At 42.1% G+C, this 16,602-nt stretch overlaps 2 protein-coding genes across 2 annotated transcripts in view; one reads left to right on the top strand and one right to left on the bottom strand.

Moving 5' to 3' along the window:
• The window catches only part of tek (TEK tyrosine kinase, endothelial), a 48,267-nt gene extending 42,507 nt beyond the window's left edge, over positions 1-5,760 (top strand). Inside the window, exons 19-23 of the mRNA XM_007892573.2 lie at positions 205-275; positions 1,100-1,140; positions 2,063-2,159; positions 3,401-3,500; positions 3,666-5,760. Of these exons, the coding sequence (XP_007890764.1) occupies positions 205-275; positions 1,100-1,140; positions 2,063-2,159; positions 3,401-3,500; positions 3,666-3,740 (384 nt within the window). The 3' untranslated portion in view covers positions 3,741-5,760. The remainder of the gene's footprint in view (positions 1-204; positions 276-1,099; positions 1,141-2,062; positions 2,160-3,400; positions 3,501-3,665) is intronic.
• A 3,144-nt stretch (positions 5,761-8,904) lies between these two features.
• On the bottom strand, positions 8,905-14,428 carry LOC103178070 (diencephalon/mesencephalon homeobox protein 1). Its single transcript, XM_042346836.1, has 4 exons — positions 14,290-14,428; positions 13,347-13,573; positions 11,469-11,787; positions 8,905-9,311 (listed from the first exon to the last, which is right to left on the bottom strand). Exons 1-4 carry the CDS (start codon positions 14,426-14,428, stop codon positions 8,905-8,907), a joined length of 1,092 nt encoding a protein of 363 aa, XP_042202770.1.
• Positions 14,429-16,602: the final 2,174 nt, after the last annotated feature.

The raw sequence follows: 16,602 nt of genomic DNA, 5'->3' as shown, positions 1-16,602 counted from the left end.
ATTTTTATTTTTATATAAAAAACATAACTACTTGAGTCACCTAGAAACACACAGTCACTACACTGTACAGAAGCCTCTGTGATGTCCGTTGAGAAATTTTGATGCGATTAGGCACCATATCTAATACAAGGATTATTATTATTGAATCAATATGTGTGCGTAGATACTTTGAATGCAATATTTTTGAATTTCTGTTCTTGATAGGGAAGGCTTCCTGTTCGATGGATGGCTATTGAGTCCTTAAATTACAGCGTTTACACTACGAACAGCGATGTGTAAGTTTCACTTCTGCACCTCACACTAGGATTGGGCCTGACTCTGCTAGTTTATCTACAGCCTGAAACCTCCACCTGTATCTGCTTGTATTAACATCCTCAGAGCACATGCTTAAGCTTCCTGATCTGCTCATTGAGGCTACTTCCCCCAACTTACAGAATCTATTTACTTTAGAATGCACCAAGATAGTAGAACAAAAAGACATAGATATAGAGTTGCAAAGGGAAATTTCAGGATAAGCACCAGCAAGTTTTTCTTTACCTAGACAGTAATTAATGACTGGAGCAGATTGCTAGGAAGGGTGGTTGAGGCCAGGACACTGGACTTATTTAAAAAGATGCTTGATGCTGTAATGGGAGAAAAATAAGCTGGGTGTTCAGGAGGATCATATGAGCCGAAGGGCCTTCATCATTCAAACTAGTCTTGTAATCTTGAGATCTTGTGACCCTCTTCCTCTACTTGACTTTGTGGGAAATTGCTATACTCAAATTCACTGCTGCTAAATTTCCCCTATAACATACACAGTCACTACACTTTACAATAAATCCTGTTGAGATATCGTCCCAGCATGAAAGGCACTATATCAAATGCTAGGATTATTAGTATTATAATAATATGGTCAATAAAAACACATTATGAATATCACAAATTTTGTTTCATTGTTTTGTACATTCTTAACAAACAGAAATTACAACAATACCTTTTTCAGATAAAGTGATCCAACTGCATATATATATAGAACAATGACTTGTTTCTCAATCATAACCCATCACCAAAGAGCTGTAAACATATAACATTCACTCACTGAATTTTCTTTTTGCAGGTGGTCATATGGGGTTCTCTTGTGGGAAATTGTTAGTTTAGGTAAGTGATGCAATCTTTTACTTCATTCACGTAACCATGTGGAATGCGAGGAGACAGGAGTTTATATGATACCAGTGAGCCCACAATTATATACGGGCTGAATTCCACCTCTCCAGATTTCAAACATTTCAGTTTTTATTCTCTTAGCCTTTCAGAGCAAACTGTTGAAATCAGTCATAACTTTGAAGCCAATTTTCATTAATTTGGAAAAATACTTACAGACAGCTGGTTTCAGAAGTAAGGCTGTATTTAAGAATTTTCAAAATTCTGGAAAACTAAGAGACTAGAGTGAATCAAATTGAATTGAATTCCTTCCCTGAGTGTGTAAAATAGTGAATATCTCCTGCCCATCTCTGAGATATTTACCACCTTGAATCTGTTATGAAACATCACATCTTGGTGTTGAGGTGTCAGAAGGCTATGGGTCCAAGCCCACGATGAGACTTTGAGTTTCTAGTTTAGGCTGGCATTCTAGGGATATGCTGCCTTGTCAGGGGTGCTATTGTTCGGTAAGACATTAAACCAAAGTCCTATCTTCCTATTCAAGTGGATGTTAAGGATTTCATGGCACTACTCAAAAAGAGAAGGGAATTTCTCATGATGTCCTGCCCAACAATCCTCCACATAAAATTGAGCATTCACCGCATGGCTATTTATTTGGCATTGCTGTGCACAAATTGCCTGCCACATTCAGCTATTTATACTCAGCTGATATTTTACTATATTTTACAATAAATTTTCTGAAGCATTCTGAGACGTTTCAACAGTGTGAAATGGCACTATTGTCAAATGCTATTATATTTTTCACCCCAGTATTTTACACGACGGTATTTTACTCTTGCATGGTTCGTCTAAACTATTGAAATTGTCCTGTTTAAGGATAACATAAAATAACCCTTCTTTGCTTTGCAACTGTGGCTAGGTGGCACGCCATATTGTGGGATGTCCTGTGCTGAACTTTATGAGAAACTACCCCAAGGATACAGGATGGAAAAACCATTGAACTGTGTCGGTGAAGTGTAAGTTCCTCAAATCCTTCAATACATTTGACTCCCCTTGTCAGTGGATGTAGAACCCCTCAGCATAAAAATGAATGCTGAGCTTTGGATCGTTAGCCTTTCCAGCTTATTGAGCAAGTTTTCCCTGAGGCCGAGTTGTCAAGAGAAGCCAGGCAGGTCGCAATAATCATAGGCATTGTTGGAGGTTGTCCAGATTGTCAGTCACATCAATGAGACATGGAGGTATCGGCTCTTAACTCTGTAGTAAAGATCACATAAGTCGTATCAGTTGGGACCATATATTTAATATGACTTATGCAAAGTATGAGTTATGTCAACCTTGCATAGAATTATAAACTCTTGAACAGGACTCAGGCAGATGTGCAACTTAGGCGATTATATGATTTGTACTGATCAGATTTATGCGAGTTTTACTGTAATAATAATAATAATAATAATCCTTGCATTTGATATAGCGCTTTTCACGTCGGGAGGACGTCCCAAAGCGCTTCACAGAACACACTGTAAAGTGAATTGACTGTATATTTGTGGGCGAACGCGGCAGCCAATTGCGCACAGCGATGTCCCACAAACAGTCATAGATTGAAAATGACCAATTTATTATTGTTTTTGGTTTTGGAGGGATTATTATTAGGCATGTGGAGTAAGGAAACTTGCCCAAGGTTTCGCCCTGCCTGGAATTGTACTCAGGTCTCTCGCTTGCAAAGCGAGTGCTCTAACCACTGAGCTACAGGACTCCACTTTCAGACATGAAGTCTGAGTGTGATTTGCTAGCCATACTGCATTGAGTGGAGACAAGTATCCTCAAAGAAAGCACTCCTGAGACCATAGAAAATTCAGAGAGTGAAGGATTTATGGTGAATGAGGACCAGTCAGGTAGTCACATCCTCTCTAGAGGCTATAATTTAAACTGTTACCTGAAGCTCTGTGTGTCATAGACTGGTGGTGTCATTTTAAAAGCTAACAAGGAAATTCAGTGCTTGAGTACTCTATAATCTCAACAAATGCCAAGCTCCTACCAAGCAGATTATCCTGTTACACTGTAGTCTATTCGATATCCTCTATAATGTATTGTAATCTTGATTTGTGTATTCTTGACAAAAGAATGGAGCAAAAATGGTCAGAAGTGCTTTCAAATTCATCTCTTTAGAGCACTTTTTTATTGTAACTTTAAGATTGTCACAATTTTTTTAACATTTTGTAACTTTTTCAAAAGCATAAACAATTTTCTATGCTTTCAGCTATGAACTGATGAGACAGTGTTGGCGTGAAAAACCCTACGAAAGACCGACATTCGCTCAAATTCTGGTGTCACTTAACAGAATGTTAGAAGAGAGAAAGGTAATACTGTTGCAATACAATACAACTTATACTTATGTCACGTCTCTTATGCAGCACATCCCAAAGCTCTTGACCAAATGCTTGTTCACATTTGCTGCCGAGCTCTCAGTCGTACAAGCGTTCAGTGGGCTCCATCTTATTGTGTTTCCTTTTATTTTGATTCAGACCTACGTAAACACAACGCTGTTTGAAAAGTTCACCTACGCTGGCATTGACTGCTCTGCTGAAGAAGCCGGGTGAACATCCCGTGCAGGGGAATCAGCCGTGAAAAGTGAACAAAGTTTGTTTTGTAAACTTTGTACCTTTTAGATAATGCAAGCAGTAACATATGCAGTGCGTCACAGTATATTTCTACATAGGTTCACAAACATCTGGCTGGAAGAACGATGTGCCACAGCCGAGAACCAGTATTCATAATCAAAGAAAGCGTTAGTGGAGAGACCTTACACCTGGTTCACTCTATTTATGGAGCTTTTCAGAGTGTCTGGAATTTGGTAAATTCTTAAATACAGCCTGAATTTTGAGCAATTTTCTGTATGTTTCTTTTGAGAACTATAAGAACTAGCTTGAAAGTTAAGACTGAATTTGACAGATTCTGGATGCTCTAAAATGCTACAAATAGAGCAAATATAAATCCAGGTGGAAATCCTACCCAGAGCATGGTTACATTCCTTATCTTCCTCTAACTGTTGTTTAATTCGTGAGTGTTGATAGCTGCAGAGTAGTTAGTGTGGAGAAGTTACTGAGCTAGGGTTGTGGGGGAGCTAGCTAACCAACCATCCGTCAGGGATCCACTAAGGATATAGAAATCCCAGAACAGAGACGGCCATTTGGCCCAACAAGTTTATGCTGACTATCCCATTGGAGCTATATACATGTACACCAATTTTCTGTCCCTCCCCACGCCCCAAGACTAAAACATGGAGTCCTGTAGCTCAGTGGTTAGAGCACTCATCCCGCAAGCGAGAGACCAACTGTCGTGGATTGAGTGATCAAATTTTTCTTAAGGGATTATTACCCCCAGAAAAGCGATCCGCCAATCGACTAACAACTGGGTTCCCACTTACTGCTTGGTAAACATGTGGAGTAAAGAAACTTGCCCAACCCTTTGCCATGCCCGGGAATCGAACCCAGGTCCTATCGTTTGCGTGGCAAATGCTCTAACCATTAAGCTGTAAGACTCCACTTGAACAAAGTGTTTGACAGTGACTCCTCACTCATTAAAGTGAACCCCCTGAAGTAACAGAGAATTGTTTTCAACAGGAAACGTGGGATTTGATTCATGCCTGCAGTGTGGAGGAAGAAGCTGTATAGTATTTAAATATTGTGTGTCATTATGAGAAATGCTTCCACTTTTTAGGATTGTTATGCTACTTTGTATATAGTGCTTGGCCTTGTTAATTACAGATATGCCATTGTATGTTTATAATGTAGAATTTTTTGTTAACCTGCCAGTTTTGATAGCAAATAAATATCAGGCTCTGACGTACGCCAATTGCTAAGTATTAGCCATCTTTTCCACTGTATCTTTGTGACAGGAAAATCCCATTTCAGGTTAGAATTATAAAAGCTTAGTAAAACAAAAACATATTTCTGGAGATCAGAAACTCTAGCCCCCACTGTAACTTGTTTTGCATGCATGCTTGCACTTCCTCCCTATGTACTATGTATAGTTCTATGTACTCCCCAGTTTACCAGCTGCATAGATATCCTTGCTAGGTGTTAGCCTTGTCTGGATAGCATGGTGCTTGACTTGACAGTTTGATCCGAGGTATATATGTGCAACATACTCAATAATTATTGGTCCAGGTTCGTTTACCTGCAGTTCATTTAACAGTTCTCCTACAAGAGAGGCTCCAATTTATTCTTTTAAAAAGATTCCAATAAAAAAAGTTGCATTTGTTTTAACCAATACTTGCTTTGTGTGCATGCACTTAAAACCATTTGAAATAAATTCTTGGTTGCTAAACAATTGGATGAAGCAAGCTATAGATCAGAAATTGCACAGTGAGTTGAAGTTGATACTGGTAAAATCCACAGCAATTTGATACTACAGTATTTGTATGAACATTTCATCCCCATCACCCAAAGCCAATCATACCTCCAGGAACATACAAGTCGAATTAAATACATGGTATTGAATCTCTCAATTGCATCAAGATTGAAAGAAGATTGTTTAATGAAACATATATCTTTGCTGCTGCTTGGAAAGATATTTTTGTACACCTAATTTCTCAGAATGATAAATGAGCTGTCCAGATATGTGCTTGAATGTGTTCATTGCGCTGTTTACTTTGCTAGGAAAGTTAGGAACCTAGGTGTCTTGTTCGATCCTCAACTGTCTTTTCTTCCCCACTTCCAAGTCATGACCTGCTCTGCATTCCCTCACCTCCGTAACATCGCCCGACTCCGCCACTACCTCACCCCTCAGGCCGCTGAAGCTCTTATTCATGCCTTCATCACCTCCAGGCTGGACTATGAAACGCTCTGCTTGTCGGCCTTCCCAACTCCTCCCTCCACAGGCTGCAGATAATCCAGAACTCTGTAGCCCGTGTCCTCACCCGCACCAAACTCCGTGACCCCATCTCCTCCATTCTCGTCCGACTCCATTGGCTCCCTATCCTTCAGAGGATCCAGTTCAAGATCTTCGTCCTCATCTACAAAGCCCTCCATGGCCTCGCCCCACCCTACCAACCCGGCCGTTCCCTCCGCTCAGCTGGCTCCGGACTGCTCCATGTCCTCCGACCACCACCCCATCATTGCCGGGAGAGCCTTCAGCCACTCTGCCCCCAACCTCTGGCATTCCATCCCCCATTCACTCTGCCTCGCCCCCTCCTTAGCCTCCTTCAAGTCCCGCCTCAAAACCCTCCTCTTCCACCATGCCATTGGTCACCCCATTTCCCCTCCCCTCCTTTCCACCCCCCAACCCCAGCTCGGGTCTGAAATGCTGTACTCTGTCCAGCGCCTTGGGACGTCCTCCTGACGTGAAAGGCGCTATACAAATGTAATCTTCTTCTTGTTGCTATGAGGTTCGAAATGAAAGATCATAGGTTTAATGTGTGAAGGAGGCTTCCTTTTGACCAGGTGCCTTGGTGATTCAGTTTCAAATTGAAGCAATTGGAACAACAGCCTATGTCTTTGCTCAGGTGTAAAGCTACCTGGATGAACCAGTACATCAACTCAGCCTCTTTTTAGACAAAACCAGATTTGCAGGTCTGATTTGTGAAAGAATTACACAACTTTGCAATAGTTTAATCATTTTCAAACATACTCAAAGAGGTTGTTATGGAAGCTAAAAGTTTTACTTTGACATTTCACCATATTATTTTGGCAGGATGATGTATTTTGCATATTTCACTAATGATATGATAATCATAATCCTGGCTGTATGTCAAAACATCTCAAATCACTTCAGGTTTTTTATATAAAGTGTAGTGATTATGTATTTTTAGGCAAATGCAGCAACCTATTTCCAAATGTCCCACAATTAGTTATGATTGGGTGTTTAATTTTATCCAGTGTTTGCCAGTGACCTTGATTTAAAATCTCATCTGAAGGACAGCACTTCCCAACAAGGCAGCACTTCCCCACTACCACAATGGAGTGTCAGCCTAGACTATTAGGTTTTTATTATATTAGCATCCAATCACAGGGCAAAAAGTGGGTATAAGAAAAGAGCATTGGAATAGGATTGGAGAATTTAGCCCCAGAGAGGAAGAGCACCAGCACATGCACAATGGCTGAATGGCCTCTTTCTGTGCTGCAAACTCTCAACATCTCCTTGGGATCTTGGATCACTCAAGCACAGTATCCACTGCACTGATGCCAGCCATTTTTGCCGAGTATCCAAGTCTCTTGTTTCAAATTGTATTTGAATTTAGGTTCACCTGTTTTATAATAATCACTAAAATAAATTAAAAATGGATTTCTACTGTATTCAGAATTTTGGAGCAATGAACAGTCTCTATAGTTACATTGCCAGAATTTTCTTGCTTAAACTCATGGGCCCAGCGCCCAGAGTATTCTGGAAGTGTTTATTGTCTAGAAGACAAATTAACAATGCTTTGCATTTCACATTTAACATGTGTTCCCCACAGATACATAAAACAGAATTACTTACATTTTCAGTAAGCACCAGGGATCAGCTGTATCGGACCATTGGAAACGTAGGAACATACGAACAGGAGAAGGCTATTCAGTCCCTCGAGCCTGTCCCACCATTCTATTAGATCATGGCTGACCTGTACGTCAACTCCCAATTATCTGCCTTTGCTCCTGTCCCTTGATTCCCCTATCTAACAAATCCACCTCAGTCTTGAAAATTTGAATAGATCCAGCATCCACAGCCTTTTGGGGGGAAGAGTTCCAGATTTCCACTACCCGCAATATTGGGATTTGTATTATTCATTTAAAGGATGAAGTCTGTTCATAACTCTTAAACCAGGCCACAATGTTGACTTCATTGGAAACATTTCAATCTGTTATTTTTTTTGCAAAGAAATAATCATAATCTAGAGTCTAGATTTACACTCCAATTCAGTGCTGGAGATGCTGTTTTGTTGGAGGTGTCTGCCTATTCAGGTGGATGTTACAGATTCTATGGCACAATTGAAAAGTTGACGTTTTGTCCAATTAATTCTCCAAATAAAATAATTCATTTATTTCATGGCTGTTTGTGGAACATTGCTGTGTGTAAATTAGCTGTCACATTTGTCTAAAAAATAGTCACTGCACTTCACAGTAAAATTCTGTAATGTGCTTTGAGACATTTTGACAACACGCTGAAACTTTATATCAAATGCAAAAAATATTATTGTTTTATATAAGAATCAGCCTGCTGCAACAGGCGCAAATGGATTGAATGGCAACTCCATTTACCACATGCCTATAAATGGTCACTGACATTCTTCACTAACATGGCATGTGAGTCGAATAAGATTACTTCACAAGCTCCTTCCCATCTCTCTCTCTCTGTCCTGGAAACCAATGACCATCCCCTCACCATCTTATGAATAGTAATTTATGTCCTACATCTAGTGCACCACAGTACATTGGCAAACTAGCATTCTGTGCCATTAGAATAAGAACATAAAAACGTTTAACTTCTTGTAGCAACTTATCATATCAAAAGATTTCAAAGTACTTTGCTAGTAATTCCTGTCAAGTGCCATGAAGTGTTTTCTTTTGTAGGTAATCCATCAAAGTCAAATAAATAGCCATCACACTTTATCTGGAGGTTTTGTGCGTCTGGAGGCTGAGAGAAACTTCTCTTTTTGAATAAATATGATAAGATGTTTAATTTTTGTTGGTCAACCGGGTATCTCGATACATTCGGAAACCCATCACCATGCTCCTCACAGCTAACATGCACCTGAAGAACAGGCTCGCCTATCTCACTTCCCCTCTAATGTAATTCCCAGCTAGGTGTGTTTGTTATCGTCCTGTATTCTCTTGCTGTGCTGGATTTGTGCAGCCCAAGAGCCATCACATGCTGCTTCGCACGGAGCCTCAGGCTTTCAATACTGGAGGATTTGGAGGTCAGTCTTGTCAGCTTCCCGGGGATGGGACAAGTCCAGGCTTCTTGCGGGCATTGCTGACACTGCATATTACACAGAGCAGTAGCTGTGTTGATGTCTATGTAGGAAACAGGGCTGGTACCCAATGGAAGGTCAAAAGAAAAATAGCAGCCAATGGACCCAGGAATGGGAACATATCTGCTAAAATCATCCTGCAAAACACACATGTTTGACGAGTGGGTGGGAGTTACCAAAGACGTCAGACAACGTAAACCTCCGATATCAGAATCAGCACCTGCAGGAGAAACATATGCAACAGCTTACAAACTCCATTCATCTTCTTCAGTGTAGTAACAAAAAGCTGAAGATCACAGAATAGGGTGAGGCCCGTTTAGAGTGTGAAGTTAATCTGAACACCACTAAACACTTGTGTTTAATTGCTCTATATTTACAGATATTGACTGGAATAACTGGAGTAACACGGAGTCTTGCTACCTGGAAGGACACTTGTTTTGATTTCTGTTCTGTGCTGAGTGAGCCAACCTCAGGAGAGATGCTAAAATTAGCATCCTAGGGTGAGGGAGGAAAATTATCTGCCAACATCTTTGACCTGGTCACTATTCAGTGACATTGGTGGATTACATGCAGATGATAACAACTTGGACTTATATAGCGCCCTCCATGCCAGAAGGCATCTCAGAGCGCTTCACAGTAACGGATCCCCGGGCCAAGCCAGGGGGAAGAAGGTGACCAAAGGCGCAGTCGAAAAGAAAGGTCTTCAGCAGAGACCTAAAAATAGGAAGAGAGGGGACGAGGTGAAGGGAGTGAGGAAGGGAGTTTCAGAGCCTCGGGGCACAGTGGCTGAAGGTACGGCCACCAAGGGTGGAGCGGAGGACTCGGGGAACAAGGAGGAGGCCACGGGCACTGTTTTGAGGAGAGAGGTCAGAGAGGTAGGGGAGTGCAGAGGAGTGGAGGGATTTGAAGACAGGGGTGAGGATCTTGAAGTCAATCCTCTTTGGGACAGGCAGCCAGTGCAGTCTGGCAAGGACTGAGGTGATCGGGGAGCAGAGTTTGGTGCGGGTGAGAATGCGGGCGGCAGAGTTTTGAATAATCTGGATTTTATGGATGGTAGTGGAGGGGAGACCGGCGAGGAGGGCGTTAGAATAGTCCAGCTGAGAGGCGACAAAAGCATGGATCAGGGTTTCAACGGCTTTTGGAGAGAGATATTGGCAGAGACGGGCGATGCGTTGGGGGTGGAAGAAGGCGGTGCTGGTGAGGGACCGGATGTGGGGGAGGAAGGATAATTGAGGGTCGAACCTGACGCCTAAATTGCGTACTGGTTCGGAGAGTTTTAGGGGGAGGTCAGGTAGGTGGAGGAGTTGAGAACCATGAGATTTTAGATGTTGAGAGAGCCAAAGAGTATGGCTTCCATCTCGTCAATGTTCAGCTGAAGGGAAATTTGCACTCATCCAGCTCCTGAGGTCTGACAGACAGGCTGACAGAACATCAGGGGACTGGGGGTCACAAAGAAAGGTGGGAAAATATAGTTGGGTGTCATCTGCATATATGTGGAAGTGTACCCCATGTCTGCGGATGACATCCCCAAAAGGGAGCATGTACATCAGAAAGAGGAGGGGGCCAAGGATGGATCCTTGGGGTACCCCGCAGGTGACCGGTTGAGAGCGGTAGGAGAAGCCATTGTACAGATGTACTGCTGGTGGTTTGTGAGGTAGGCCTCGAACCAGGTGAGTGCGGACCCACTGAGGTGGATGACGGAGGAAAGGTGGTGGAGGAGGATGGCGTGATCGACTGTGTCGAACGCGGTGGAAAGGTCCAGGAGAACAAGGAGGCAGAGGGGGCCCTGGTCACTGATAGAGAGGATGTCGTTTGTGACTTTCACAAGCGCAGTCTCTGTACTGTGGGCAGGGCGGAAACTGGACTGGAGGGGTTCAAAGAGGGAATGGGAGGAGAGGTTTGTGCGAAGTTGATTGGCAACAACGTGTTCTAGGACTTTTGTGAGGAACAGCAGGTAATAACAGGATTAAGCTCAACTGCAAGGTCCAGCAAAGTCAAATAACCTCAGACATAAAGATTAGCTACTTGGGCGAGGAAGCAAATTGTCCATAGATTTGTGCCTCGGGAAGATTCGGTGTCTTTAGGAGAGGAATGGAGCAATGTGGAAAACTGTATTCCAGTAAAAGGAAAAATAATTTCAGGAGAGACAGTGAGGAGAGAACATATGTTTATTAGCACGAGGAATGGGATACTAACCATTAACTCTTGCCTATGTGTGCGTATATATATATAATAGTATATATATATATTATATATGTATATATATACAAATATAAGGGAAGGATTTAAAGATAACAACACGTTTGAGGTTACTTTGGTTGCACAAACCCTCTCACTCCTTCACAAACATATCAAAATGTTTCCAATACTGAATTACCTTCAACACCATGGAGTCTGAGTTCACTATCCCACGGTTTGTGTAATATTGTGCGATTAGAATACGGTGCGAGTGCCAGTGAACTCAGAGAGGCCAAGTCATTAACAGGGCTTTTGTAATCCAATAACAAAGGGAGCTGGTTCTCCCCTCCCTTGGGAGTTGTGCTTAGGCTCTTCCTCTCATTGTCGACTGGCTTCAAGTCTTTTTCCTGTTTCTGTTCGGACTCCGTAACCTGCCATTCGTCCTTCCCTTGACATTGTGCTATTTGGAGAGAGCGCTGCTTTTTACGAAACTTTGCTCTCCTGTTCTTGAACCACACCTAGAAGATTGATAGGAGACAAACTCCATTTCAGAATGAACATCTGACTAAGCCAAAACTGCCCATCCAACTATCACTGTCCCTCGCTCCCACCACAGCCCAATGATTAGACCATGTGATTCACTAGTAAACAGACATCACATGTACTCAAAGATAGACTGTATGCTGAGTCCTTTAATAAAAACTTCATTGAGCAAAACAATTTAATCTGGAGCAACATTATATCCACAAATCTCTAAGCAGGGATAAACGGGTCCTTCTCAGATTGGCAGGATGTGACTAGTGGAGTGCCTCAACTATTTACAATCTACGTCAATGATTTAGATGAGGACATCAAACTTAATATATCCAAATTCGCAGATGACACTAAACTAGGAGGGAGAGTAAACACCGAGGATGACATTAAAAAAATCCAACGAGATATAGATAGGCCAGGTGAGTGGGCAAATAGGTGGCAAATGAAGTATAATGTAGGGAAGTGTGAGGTCATGCACCTGGGTGGCAAAAATAGCAGAACAGATTATTTTTTAGAAGGGGAGAGTTTAGATAGTGTTAGCGTTCAGAGGGACTTGGGTGTCCTTGTACGCCAGTCACAAAAAGTTAGTTTGCAGGTACAGCAAGCAATTAGGAAGGCTAACAGTATGTTGGCATTTGTTACAAAAGGGTTAGAATGTAAGAGTAGGGAAGTATTGCTGCAACTGTATAGGGCCCTGGTGAGACCACACCTAGAGTATTGTGTGCGGTTTTGAGCTTCCTATTTACTCACCTTGGAGGGGGTACAATGTAGATTCACTCGGTTAGTACCAAGGATGAGGGGGATGAGTTATGAGAATAGGTTGAGCAATTTAGGCCTATATTCTCTAGAATATAAAAGAATGAGAGGTGATCTTATAGAGACCTATAAGATTATTAAAGGGCACGACAGAATAGATAGTGGGGGACTTTTACCCCGAGTTGGAGAAACTACAACCAGGGGTCACAGTCTTAAAATTAGGGGTAAGCCCTTTCACACTGAGTTGAGGAAAAACTTCTTCACTCAGAGGGTAGTGAATTTATGGAATTCTCTACCCCAAAGGGCTGTAGATACTCAGTCCTTGAACATATTCAAGACTGAGATTGATAGATTTTTTGTGAATAAAGGGATTAAGGGATATGGGGATAAGGCGGGTAGGTGGAGTTAGAATAGATCAGCCATGATCTTATTGAATGGCGGGGCAGGCTAGAGGGGCCGAATGGCCTACTTCTGCTCCTAATTCTTATGTGCTTATGTTCAGAGATGGACCAAAATTAACAATATAATAGAATCTGACTCTAAGCACTATATATCAGTTGTAAACTAATTCATTTCTGATAGCGGTGAGAGCACTTTAAAAGAAGCATGCACGCACACATGTACAACCACCTACACCCACACGCACACCTCCAGCCGCAGCCACCCCACTCACATCCACTAACATAGTCAGGAAACTTCCAAACAAAAATACAGCATCCAGATCTCTCGCTCTTTCTGGGAAAGAAGTTTAGATTTTTTGCCAAGTCAGGCCAGTGAAAGAGGTTACCTGCAGTCTTGCCTCGGGCAGGTTTGTGCTTATTGCCAGTGTCTCTCTCATTCCTACATTGGGATAGTGGGTTCTCTGGAATGTCTTTTCCAGGGTTTCCAGCTGCTGAGCAGTGAATGCTGTCCTGCTTCGTCTCTGCTTTTCATAGTGATGATTCCTGTATCTCACCTCAAGGACTATACCCAACAACAGAATGAGCAATTCCACTTCCTGCTTGAGGTAATATCCTTCATCACAAAAGTACAGTTATTTGTATGCTTCACACAATGATTGAAAGGGACCTTGAAAAGACCTTGAAGATAGAGGACTGTTTTATTTTCTTGTATCTTTGAACAATCTAATGTGTGCTCTAAAAAGGTGGTGCTGGCATGCAAAATGCGGGATTTCTAATGGGATTTCTTATTAAGCCACCTGATTTTTAGGCACACCTTCCAGGCTCCACTCTTGGTATTGCAATAGTGTCAAGATGTTCCATCAAGGGGACATCTTGACATCATTGCAATACTAATGCACTGTGCGTGTGTGCAGATAATCATGTCCTGCAAGCCTCTGGAGCTGACTGAAAGATTTAGCTCCACATTATTGCCGATGTATGCAGTATAAGAGGGTATTCATCACCCTGCCTTAGGTAAAGGCTAGTCATGCTCTGGGAAAGGAAGTGCAACCTAAGGAGGAAACAGAGTAATTGGACTGCCTGATTGCCCTGTATCATCTAATGCAATGATGTAATGTTTTAAACTCGAGTATAACTGTTCAAACTAAACTGAGAGAAAAAGAGTTTGAACTGGAAAATGAACATTAGTGCAACTTATACCTTTACTTTAATGAGTCTGTAAGAAAATATGAGAGAGAAAGAGAGAGAGAGAGATAAGTAAAGTGTAAAGGATCAGTGGCAGTGTTATTTATATCTAACTGAGCCTAACTGGGTAGAATTTTTCCGTACCTGTCAGGCGTTGGGCGAGTGTGAGAACATGAGGAGTCATGGGGTACAGCCCCTGCTGGTAGAAACTGTACAGGGAGGGAGGGGTACTGGAAATGGCAGAGGAAAATCTGCCAACTCCCTGATCATTCATCATGTTCATTCTCCAACCTCATCCAAATGGTCCTGTTCAAATAGTAAGCAAAATATCAGTGAGAATCAACCTTAAGAGCTACACAAAATGCAGTGAATTCACTTTACAGTATATTCTGTGAAGAGCTGAAACGTCTCAAACACGTGGTAAGGTCCTATATCAAATGCAAGGATTATTATTATACAGTGCAGAACAAAGAAAAATAATAATATTCCTTGCATTTGGGATAATATTTCACCCACAAATTATAGTAGTCAATTTGCTTTACAGTATATTTTGTGAAGCACTTTGTCTCAATGATGTGATAACGCGCTATATCAAATCAAGGATTATTTTAATGCAAGAAACTCTGAACTAAAAAGAGAAAATGCTGGAAATCCACAGAGAGTCAATCAGTGTCTGAAAGAGAAAGTTAGATTAACGATGTCGCATGAGATTGATTTATGTTCAGTTCTTGACTCACATCCTACGCTCTAGGTCTACAAGAAATGTGCAGGTCTTGGTGCTAGTTTAAAGCTCTGTCTAAAACCAGGGGTTTTATGTTCCCACCATTACAAAGGAGCCAGTATCAGAGAATAAGAAAAGATGTATCAAGAATGCAGAAGACAATGCTCATTACCACCATGGCTTGGATTTGTGTAGTGTACAGTTCCTGTTCCTCGTTCTTCTCCTCTTTAATACTGCATCTACATGCTCCCACTCGGCAATGTCATCCTGAGACACGGGGTTAACTTTCATATGTATGCGGATTACACCCAACCCTATCTATCTGCCTCCACCTTCGATTGCAGGAATATTCTGATCGATTGTCTATCAGACTTCAAGTCCTGGATGAGCTCTAACTTCTTCAATCGAGCATTGACAAGACAAAGGCTCTCCTGCTTGGGTCCTATCAGTGCCTTCTCACTACAGGCATTGATAGCATCAACCTACTTGAAGGCGCACTCCACCTTACAGAGCCAGTGGAACAACAGAGTCTTGGTCAACTCTGAACTGCCCTTTAAGCCTCACATCCGTGCTCTGACCTGTCCAGCTTTCCCTCAACTTTGTAACATCCTCACCCTAATCCACACATTCATCATTTAGAAGTTAGATTACACCAACTCTGCTCACTGCACTATCCATCTCTCCCTTCACAAGCTACAGACTATCCAGAACTCTGCAGCTCGAATCCTTTCCCACACTAGGGTCCGCAAGCTTAACACCTCCTTTTTTCAACTGGCTCCATTCGCTCCCCATCCACTAGTAAATCAAGTTCAAGATCCTCATTCTAACTTTAAATCCATCCATGGTCTTGCCCCACCCTACCTCTGCAATCTCCTCAAACACTTCCAAACCTACTGCTCCGTCCAGCTTCACATCCCCCACCCACCATCGGCAGTCAAAGCTTTCAGCTTGTCTGCCTCCACTCTGTATGAACTCCATCTCAGAAACTCTTAATATCACCTCTTCCCTCATCTCCTTCCACCTCAAGACCTTCCTCTTAGTCCCACGTCTGGTTATCTTTCACTCCCTCAACCTCCTTGCCACCACTCCCAACCCCCACCTCCAGCTCAGGGGCAAACCTTGGTCTGTCCAGTAACTTAAGGCATCATCCTCCAGAGATGAAAGTCACTATATAAAGGTAAATTTGTATTTTGTATTGTATAACCAGTACTTATCATCACTACAGAGAGCAAGCAGCTGTATGAAACAGGAAATAGCTCATGACGACAATGTTTGTACATGTGAATTACATGTAGCATAATACTTTGAATGGAACTTGAGCTCTGGAAGACAATAATACAGGATTCCTTTTTGTCCACTACCTAGCGAGAAGGACAAGTATTAAACTAAACCATACAGACCTGGAAAGTCCAAAATTCATCACCACAGGGGATGGGGAAATGCTGCATTAGCTGATCTCAGCCAGGACTTATAGGGATTATTACTGGCCCCATTGTCCAGGTTACAGAGGAGAAGAAATTCAGACAGGTTTTTGCTTCTGAGGCAACAACATTTCTTCTGGTCTTTGCCTTAAGGTCATTGTCTTGAAACTCAAGATGGTGCAAAATTCAGGAAATTCATGAATTCGGTCATAATGTGCAAGCTGGTTTTCCACCGTTATTACTAAGAGCTGTTCAACAGCACAGTAACTAAGCAGCAAAAGAGGCACTAAACTGAACAGCCATAAACATGTACAG

This window comes from Callorhinchus milii, unplaced genomic scaffold (assembly GCF_018977255.1).
Source record: "Callorhinchus milii isolate IMCB2004 unplaced genomic scaffold, IMCB_Cmil_1.0 Scaffold1, whole genome shotgun sequence".
NCBI classification, from domain to species: Eukaryota; Metazoa; Chordata; class Chondrichthyes; order Chimaeriformes; family Callorhinchidae; genus Callorhinchus; species Callorhinchus milii.
Note: the sequence above shows the minus strand (reverse complement) of the source record. Positions and strands in the feature narration are given on the sequence as shown.